This window comes from Helobdella robusta (assembly GCF_000326865.2).
Source record: "Helobdella robusta unplaced genomic scaffold HELROscaffold_9, whole genome shotgun sequence".
Lineage (NCBI taxonomy): Eukaryota > Metazoa > Annelida > Clitellata > Rhynchobdellida > Glossiphoniidae > Helobdella > Helobdella robusta.
The window spans coordinates 2,119,702-2,129,917 of record NW_008705512.1 but is presented as its reverse complement, the minus strand read 5'-3'; the positions used below and the strand labels follow the sequence as shown (position 1 = coordinate 2,129,917).

General features: G+C 31.2%; 1 protein-coding gene across 1 annotated transcript; it reads left to right on the top strand.

The window, feature by feature from the left end:
- Positions 1–487: 487 nt before the first annotated feature.
- HELRODRAFT_166119 (hypothetical protein) lies at positions 488–7,236 on the top strand (the record flags this gene model as incomplete). The annotated part of the gene is made up of 7 exons (XM_009033142.1): positions 488–568; positions 1,655–1,785; positions 1,993–2,149; positions 3,287–3,377; positions 4,387–4,479; positions 5,978–6,123; positions 7,069–7,236. 7 exons carry the CDS (start codon positions 488–490, stop codon positions 7,234–7,236), a joined length of 867 nt encoding a protein of 288 aa, XP_009031390.1.
- Between the last annotated feature and the right edge of the window lie 2,980 nt (positions 7,237–10,216).

Here is a 10,216-nt window from a genome sequence, read left to right as displayed (position 1 = left end):
TTTTCATATTTATAAAGTTTTTCAAGTTTTTGAAAATGCTGGTTTTTTGTGGTGCTACAAATTAAAAGTTTTTTTCCTGGTTTAGAGTCTGACAGAAAATAAAGCATGAAAAGTAAACGGGAGTGATTTGTCGATATATTGTGTTTGTGTTTCAAAGCCCTGCTTCAAACGCACTGTGATCTAGGTCTGTCACATGTCCCTGTCTGATATCTGAATTCACGCCTGTCCATGTGCTGAATGTTGATTTCGTTGAAAACATTTTAAGAAAAAAAATATGGATGAATAATAACAATGGTAACAAAAACACCAACGAATCAGTTTAGAATGCAGTATTTTATTTGTGTTTACGAACTTTCATGTTTTTGAGTTTGTGTAATCCGAACGTATGTAGGAATGAATGTTTTACAAATTATTAAATAAATTATTAGAATAAAATAAAATATTTAGTAAACATTGATGTGATAAGAATGTATGAATGTATGAACGAATGTTGCGAGTGCAATTGAAAAATTGTTATATAGGAGCATTGAAGCGATTCATGATGCAGATCGTGGATGATGTGTGCCTGGTTGTGGCAGTTCATCTTATGAGGACAGTTGCCAGCATTATCATCATCATTCACATTAGTTGCTGCCAATATGCATGCTTCTACAATTCCTTAAATTGATTTGTTGTTTTCGGCCTAGAAGAGATTTTGTCTAGCGTTGAGTTCTTTGTTGTTGCTGCGTGTATGTGTGTGTTGTTGGTTGTTTCTGTTGTTTGTTTAGGATGTTGTTGGTTCAAGTGTAAAATACAATTTTTTTTATAGGGGCCACCGGTTTGCTAGTGTTTACATTGGCAAACCGGTGAAAAATTTATAATAACTAATAAAATTATAATTATTTTTATAACGTTAATTCCAAGTTTCGGTGAAAAATTATTTAAATTCAACGATAAATTTGAGACGATTGAATAAATAAATTAAGTGATTATTGAGCTGTTCCTAAAAGGAAATGTTATAATTGCTTACACGTCTCGTGAGACATATTTTTTTGCTAGGTTGATCTACAACCACACGCACAAAATCAAAAAATGACTAGAAGCGTGTATAAAAAAAACAAACAAACATAAATCTTCAAAAGACAAACACCAACGCGATCAGTCAGACACTACACACACACACACACTCACAAATACACGCACACGCACACACTCACACACACATACAAACACGTAAACGCCAAACTATACAAAATTAGTACAATTGCTGTGACATGCAGTAGCTAAATTTTTAATAAGCAACTAATGAATGTTTAGTTGGAAAAGTCTTGGTCATATTATTTCTCATTTCCTGGTGATATGTTTGGTTAATTATTTATGGATGTTGAAGTTGCTTTGTTTTACTGCGTTTCTACAACTTTATTTGAGTTTATTTGTTGGGTTATTTGTTAATTTGAATAAATTAAGCGTTCAATTAGTATTCACAATTATCTGAATTTATTTTAATTTAAGCTAATTAGTTTTCAAATAAGTTTTGTCATTGTATACTGACTTTTCCACAAAATTTTTATGATTGAAAAAATGAGAAAGAATTTTCAGCACTATATAAAATGACCTAATATATTACAAAAACTAAACAACAAAACCGTTAACATCAAAAAAACGAAATTGACAGTCATTTCCAAACAACAAATTAGACTACAAACTTCAAAGAAACAACAACATCAACAAACGAACAAAAAACAGAAGTAGAAGGATATTCACATTTGAAACAGAAACAAATTCAACACATAACGAATCCGAAAAGTCCAAATAACAACAACGTTAACCACAGCAACAATTAAAACAACTATTTAAACAACAAAACGTCTGCGAAATAAGAAATTGCCAGTAAAAATTATTTAATCGAAAGCAATGACAATAAAATTTGCTGCTGCATCTATCTTCAATGCAAAATCAGTAACTATAACAAATCAAGCAACAAGAAAAGTTTTTCAACAACAACAAAAACAGCAACATCAACAACAACAACAACATTATCAACAACAACACCAACAACAATAACATTATCAACAACAACAACAACATCAACAACAACAACATCAACAACATCAACATCAACAACATCATCAACAACAACATCAACAACAACATCAACAACTACAATAGGGTCAGCAAACGTCAGGCATAAAACCTTGGTTTAAAAGAATAAATTTGCAAACAGGAGACAGTCTGTTGCGCGTGTACGGGACCATTTGTTTGTCTATCAGCATGTTTGTGTGTGTGTGTGTGTGTGTGTCTGTGTGTAGGTTTGTCTGTGTAAGTGTGCTTAAGTGTGTGTATTTGTGTGGTGTGTGTATAAATTTGCTTACGTTCATTTTAATATTGTTTTATGTATGTTTGTCTAGTTATGTTGCTGTGCAATTTTCTTTTTTGTACTATTTAGTTTGTTAAATGTTCGTATAGTCGCCAAGTTTTTTTTCAAATTAATTAACTATACTATATAAATTTATTTAACGCTCATTTCTTTTACACTGAAATGGAAATTCTCGTTTCATTTAATGTTATACTGGTCAAAAAAATATATTCATTTTTCCAGGAATCAATATCTGAAGATTTTCTGGAAACAATTTTTACAAAAGTTTTAATTTAATTTAATTTACTTTTACTTAAAAACCTTGCTAGTTAATGAAACTTCAAATTCATGCAACTGACTCGTCTGATGTTCGACGTTGAAGTTTTCTTCAATACTATTAAAGTTTATTTTTTTATTTTCAATTCCTCATAAAATAACTAAAAAATTCCTACTAGCAAATTTTTTTAAAAGTTGAAGTGCTGATCTGCTTTGTGTGTGTATATATATATATACACGTTACGTAACTGCCAAGGACTTAATTGTTTGATCATAAATTTCGATTTTTAAAAGCGAAAATTGAAAAGGAAACACCCTCAAAAAGAAAATAATCCAGCAATTGGCAGCGGCAACAGGTAACTTTCAACAAGAGCAGAAAAAAGTTGTAATTGTTGGAGGCTCGCCAACAAAACGTCAACTACAAATAAAAACCTGCACTTGTCTGCGTAAAAATTTACAACATTATCATAAACTACAATTTGAAGTTAATATTTTGAAAAAAAACAACAACAAAACAACTCTGCAACTGTTGAAGCCAGCGAGCCAGCCAGCCAGCCAGCCAGCCAGCCAGCCAGCCGGCCAGCCGGCCGACCAACTTACACAATGAACCAAATTCTTCATCAAAAACTTTTGCAACTGTTTACAACTGCCATTTGTTGCATTTGTTGTTGGAAGGATGCTGACGTGGTTGCGCAACAATGTAGAGACACCAGATTGAAACCAACGACACATTTAATTGTTGCTCTGCCGAAGAGTTTGAAGATAGGTTTGCTTTTTTTTTAATAAATTTTCAATATTTTTATGCATATTTTGTTTCTTTACTTATTTGGTTTTTGTTTTCAGCTGTGATTTTATGTTCTATAATTTTTTTGATTAATTGAAAAATAAACAAAAAATACTTAAGTGATGTTGACGATGATGAAGATGATGACGTTGTTGTTGAGAATGATGTTGTTGTTTGTTGAGGATGGTGTTGTTGTTGAGGATGATGTTGATGTTATTAAGAATATTGTTGTTGAAGATGATGTTATTGTTGTTGTTGAGAATGATGATGTTGATGTTGAGAATGATGTTGTTGTTGTTGAGGATGTTGTTGTTGTTGTTGTTGTTGTTGTTGAGAATGATGTTGACATTGAGGATGATGTTGTTGTTGAGAATGAAGTTGATGTTGAGGATGTTGTTGTTGTTGAGGATGGTGTTGATGTTTGTTGAGGATGAGGTTGATGTTGTTGAAGATGATGTCGGCATCTTGCTAAGCAATGTTGAACTTGCAAATTTGATTGCTGACTGCATGCATTCTGGTGTCTGTTTTTTCAGGATAGATACATGTCGTGTGTTCAACAGTTTCGATGCAACTGTTTTATATTTTAATATTCTTCTGATCGATTGTGGCGATTGATTAGCTGGAAAGATTGATAAGTCGAAGAGGACGAAGACGACGGTAGATTGATTGCTCTGGTTAATTGATTGCTCGCAATGATTGATCAGTTGAAGAGGCTGACTGATTGAAATTCTAGTGAAACTGATTGAAAGTGATTGAAGGCTGTCTAAAGTATTGCAACATCCGTTCACTGCTTAATTAAATTTTTTATTTAACAGTTTTTCCTAAATTAAATTAAATTATTTCAATTTACTTAGAATTACTCTAAAAACCGTTAAACATAATTAGACGGGTAATTTTTCTCTGATTCAATTTTTCAATGAGCTGCTCGGATAGTGATAAAAATGATGCATGCAAATTGGAATCTAATTATTTTTATTATCCCCCTTTACAGGCGTTGTAAAACTTTTTGTGAAGAAGCAACATTCCAACAGTTTGTTGCTCAACAATTGGTCTCGCCTCAACAAAACCAGTAAAGTTATTTATGGTCAGTTTACATTGTCATTAGTTGTTTTTTTTGTTGGAGATGTTGCTTTTGTTCGTGTTGTTGTCGTGGCTGCGGTTGGTTTAGTTGTGGTTGTTGTTGTTGTGAATGATGTTGGTATTAATGTTATTGATTGTTTTATTGTTTTTGTAGTTTATTTTGTTGTTAATGTGATTGTGATTTGAATTTAGAAATTGCTGTTACTTAATGTTGGTGATATTGTGGTCATTTTGGATTTGGTTGTGATTGTTACTGTTGTGTTTCTTCATTATTTTATAATTGTTGATGCGATCTTTAGTGTAGATATCAAAACTTTTTGTTTCTTTATCAAGATATGTTTGTATGGTTCGGTGTTAATCCTCGACTAAATGTCGTTGATTAGTGAGCTGTTGTTGAACCTAATAATGGTCTTACGGTGACGTAGTTGTAGTTTGTTACTGTTGTTGTTGCTGTTGTTGTTGCTGTTGTTTTGCAGTTGTTGTTGTTGTTGTTGTTTGTGATGCTGTTGTTGTTGTTGTTGTGTTTATGGCATGAAATGATTTTATGACAATTATTGTACGGCGCTTGTTTGGAATTTTTTGTAAGTGGTTTGTGTCTCATGCAGAGATGTGTTAGTAATTCGACACTGTTATCTTTTCAAAAAAAAGTGTTTTTCATAATTTTGCTATCGGTATAACAAACAGGAAATTTTTGCTATTTATATGCTTTATTTGAAAAAAAAACAATTTAATGTAACAATGTATTCATTGTTTCTGTAACACAATCTAATGTCTAATAGATGATAAATCATTCACAATTATTTATTATAGATGTTTTAAAACCTAAATAAAGATGCTTGAAAAGCGTGATAAAAATGAAAGAAATGAATGAACAATAGACAGACATCACGCATGATTTCTGTTGCTGTTTGTTTGTAGTTTATGTACTGTTTGTTACACATCTGCCGAGGTTGGCATCGATAAATTTTACATTCAACGCTGACCTTTACTATTTTTATTCCTGTTCTAGTAAATGTTATGATGACATTTAATATATAGAAAGTTAAAACAAAGCCCACAAATTTATGGATGTGGGTTTTGGTTTGAAATTTTTTTTCAAATTTTATAAATAGCTCGGATATATTAGACTTAACACATATATTTAAATTTATTTTTGTAAAAAGTTTATTGGTTTCAATAAAAAGTAACTTAAAATCGTAGAAACACATGAAATGGTGTTCAGAAATATCAGGTGTTTTTTCGAATGGTCCAAACTATTGATATTGATACATTCACGAAATCTACTCATTGGAATAGCACGTTACTATTTGGCACATGTTATTTCCATTCATTCAGGTACCTAGCTATTATTTCATCACGCAGTAACAATTTTCATGATCATCATAATCATATAATTGATCATTGATACAACACATAATTTTCAATGTATCACTAATTGTTATCATAATTCTCAACATCAATTATAAGTTCATCATCTTCATAGACATAATTTTCTCTATTAGAACGGTTTCGATTTTTCCATACCCTCCTCATCATCATCGTCTTCTCCATCGCTGTGGCCATCCTCAATCTTATTGAGTCGAATTGTCTTAATGAAGAGATGGAATCGTTTGATCATCCATTCCCGATTTATCGGGCCACATCGCCAGTTTATGCATTATCAAACTCTCTTGAGATAATTTTCCAAGAACAATCGATCATTTATTTAATCATATTTCACTTTTTTATTTGCTCACTTATTTATTCATTCACTCGCTCATTCATTCATTCATTCATTCGTTCACTCTACCCATTAATGCATCCGCCAGTTTGTTAATCATCTGAATGCAGAGAGTTCGCACGGTGCATTGCAGTTATTATTTTGAATTTTTTGTCATTTTCGCTGATGGAGTTTGTTTTTTATTTTTGTCCGTTTTTCTATTTTCTATGTTTTAAGTTTTTGACTGCTCACAAATAAATTTATTAATAAAATTAATTTTGTTCCCGTTTTATAGTGTTTGTTTTGTTCAATTCTGAAGAAATTTCTGTTTTAGAACCGGTTTTATGGAGTTCGAAGTTGTTGTTTGAATTTGTTAGTTATTTAGTTTTCAGAGGGTTTCAGAGTTTTCATTTTTTCGACGTCATTTTTATTTACATTCGTTCAATGAAGGTTTCTCAAATTTGTAAGACTTCAAGTTCTATTTCTATATGTGTATGCATGTGTCGGGGTTTTTTTAAATTTCCTTAAAATCTTATTGATTTAATAATAAACACATGCAACCAGAGAAAGGTTTATGAATATTTTATTTTAACAGTTTCAAGTAACGAACAAAATAAAAGATCACTTTACGACAATGCTGAATAAAATTTGCTGAAATATTAATTCATCAAAAAACTCTGTTTGACGACCAAGTTGACGTTGTAGCAAGTTAACTGAAACTAAAACTGTTTGACGACGACGAAGATGTTGTTGTAACGCGTAACTGAAACTACCATTGTTACAACCAACGTACCATCGAGACTGTTGAACTGCGTCGACTTTTGACGTTCCTAAACTTCTAAGCTATCCAATGTAATTGCAACTAACAATATCAACAATCTATTCTTGTAACAGCAGCGACATAACAATAATATAACACCTGTTCTATCTAGCCAGTACTTCTGCATTTACACTATGCGTCAACACCAGGTTCACTTTTATCGTGCAGCGCTTAACTCTTATGAAGTGTCGAACATGCAAACCACGACAGTATGGTATGGTGTGTTTGAAATAAAAAGTTAAATGGAAAAGTTTTCTTGATGTTAAATTTTTTTAGTTTAAAATAATAAAAATTATTTTTTCAATAATGACAAATTGATTAAGAATTAATATTAATTCAGTGGGCTGCTTGTAATGGTTTATTGAAATCGCAATTTTACTTACTCAAAAAGCTTAGATGAGCCTTTCATGATATAAATTCAATATGTAAAAGAATTGTTTTTCAGTCATTTATGTCAAGACAGAATCCAACGAAATTGCCACGCTCAATAGAATTTCAAATCGAAGATAATTTTTGAAATTCGCCATTGCAGTCGTTGGGCATTGTAGTGGTTACATCGAGATGTTAGCGACCTGTTCTGTGGTTAACGACCTCCTATCTCATGTGTGCCGTCCGATTTTTACCTTTTAGCATAACGCGGTAGACGATGATGCAATTTTTTTTTGAGTTTTTTTGTTTTTCCATTTTGTTGGTTACTACTAACCTTAGTTAGTTGTAGCAATAATGATAATGATAATAATAACGGTAGTGGTAGTAGTAGAAGTAGCTTTAGTTGTGGTAGTAGTAGTAGTAGTAGTGTTGTAGTTGTAGAAGTGGTAATTATGATAGTATAAATAATTCCATTTGAAACAGTTATTTTTATTTTGTCAATATTATTTCATTTTCATCTTGTTGTTTTAGTTATAGTTGTTTTAAATTTGTTTCCTCCTTTGCTATGGATGTTCAGTTATGAATTTTCATTTTTCAATAGTTTTTTTTTCTGATATGAAAGAATTTATCTGCAAATGTTAAAGGTTATCTGACTAAAAGTAAACAAAGATGGCCAAATAGAAAATAGAAAATTTTCATGTTCGAACTTTCTCATTGAGAAGTTTTATTTTACATGTTTGACAGTGCTGCTACTGCTGCATCAGCTGTTTTGAAACTGCAGTCTCCGTGCTCTTGACGTGGCTTGTCGTTGTATTTCTGCTTAATTTATATCTGTACATAAATTTGAGTAGACGTTGTTTGTTGCAAGGAGTGTGCTGATATGCGTGCATGTTGTTTATTGCTTGTTTCAGGACTTAATTTTGAAAGATAAATGGCAATACCAGGAATACAATCAAAAAAATGTACTGAAAAATATATTCTGTCATTTTTTTTCTTTAATTTATTTCTACATTAAAATGATTTTAAATCTAATGAGGAAAATATAAAGAATGGTCCTTTATTGCGAATTTTATAAATTTTCAAACTCTTTATGGACGTATGAGTAAATAAATGAAGGACTTGTGCAGATAGAATGGAAAATCCTTCATTTTTTCGTTCGTTCGTTCGTTCGTGCGTTCGTTCGTTCGTTCGTTCGTGCGTGCGTTCGTTCGTTCGTGCGTGCGTGCGTTCGTTCGTTCGTTCATTCATTCATTCATTCATTCATTAAAATAATATTCATCTTTGTTTGATAATTCAATAATAAAATTTTTTTAAAACTCTAAGTCGAGTGGAGTAAATTAGATTAGGCGTAAGGTACAACAAATTTTTTAATTTTCATTCATATCTATCATCAGCTTTACCGGTTTTCATAAAAAAATAAACTAAATAAATTTAAAGATGACAAAATTTTCCATAAAAATTGTAGGCTCCAAATTTGAAGTTAATTGTTGCATTCTTATTTTTACAAAATTACCTTTTCATAATTATATCACGTATAATGTATTTTTATTATTTGAACTTCAGCATGCTAATAATTTTTGGAGTTACGAAGAAAACATGGAGCATGATCTATAAAAACTTTGCTCAGTTATGAAGATAGCCCTGCTTCCACTTAGTACGTCTCCACAACACAAAACCACAAAATATTGATAAATTGCCTACTATGTTAAGTAAAATTAGTAATTGAAAAGAAATTACATCTCCTAAAGCATCATTAAATAATAAATCACGTGATTCAATTTTCAGGCTATTGAGTTTCATTTAGAAGTAATTTGGTCTATTCATCGTTTAGAAAATGAAGAATTTTTTTTGTTAAAAAAATCATTTTTCTATATTTACAAGTTTTTATTGTCACAGAACTTACTTTGCGTTATTCAGGTTCAACAAAATCTAACAATTTTCTTCTAATCTCTACCTTAATTCATTTCATCCTTAATTTTTCAAGGTACTATTTTCTAAAGAGTTCTATGTTTAACGATCTTGAGTAATTTTATTAAATACGATCTATTAAATTAAATTGCTCAAGTATACGCATTTCATTGCGTTTTCCATTGCGAATGAAATCTATGTAACATTAAATAATGAAAATTAGTTACTTTTAGAATTGATCCGGCATTCTTCTGCAAAAATTCAAATATTGAAAGTTATTTATAAAATTGTATTGCTGGTTTTTGCACTTAGGTCAACATTTTTCTATTAATCTCTCTCTCTAAATATAAATATTTTTTTGTGTAAATAACGAAAGAGAACAAAGAGAAAGATAAAAAGAGGAAAGAGAGAGAAAGAGAAGAGAGAGAAAGAAGAGAGAGAGAGATAGAAAGACGAATGAGTTTATTTGTATCTTTAACTAATATTTTTTGAAGTATCTTCAATTAATTTTGTAAATAAATAAGTGCTCAATTATATTGTAACGTGATGCCAATCAGCAGAGTGCACTGAATCTTATAATCTTTATATTTCCATGACTGCCCAAGCGAGTTCAGGATGGAACATCAGAAGCAATTGCTTCCTCTAATCCAACGTTTAAAATCCTCAACGGATTTTCTGCATTTACGAAAGTGTACAAACAATCACAAATTGCATTTCTAAATGCATTTGCACATAATATGCTGATTTATCGACGGCGCAATGTGTCGCGGGCATGCAAGCAAGCAAGCAGGTAGGTAGGTAGGTAGGCATCGTTATGTGTTAAACCATGCATAAGAGTATGCCTCGCTGATCATGTGGATTGGGGGATGGCTTAAATAATTTATTAACATTTGCATGCCTGCCTGCCTTTTCCTTTCTTTTTAAGGACAGTAGTAAAAATAACTT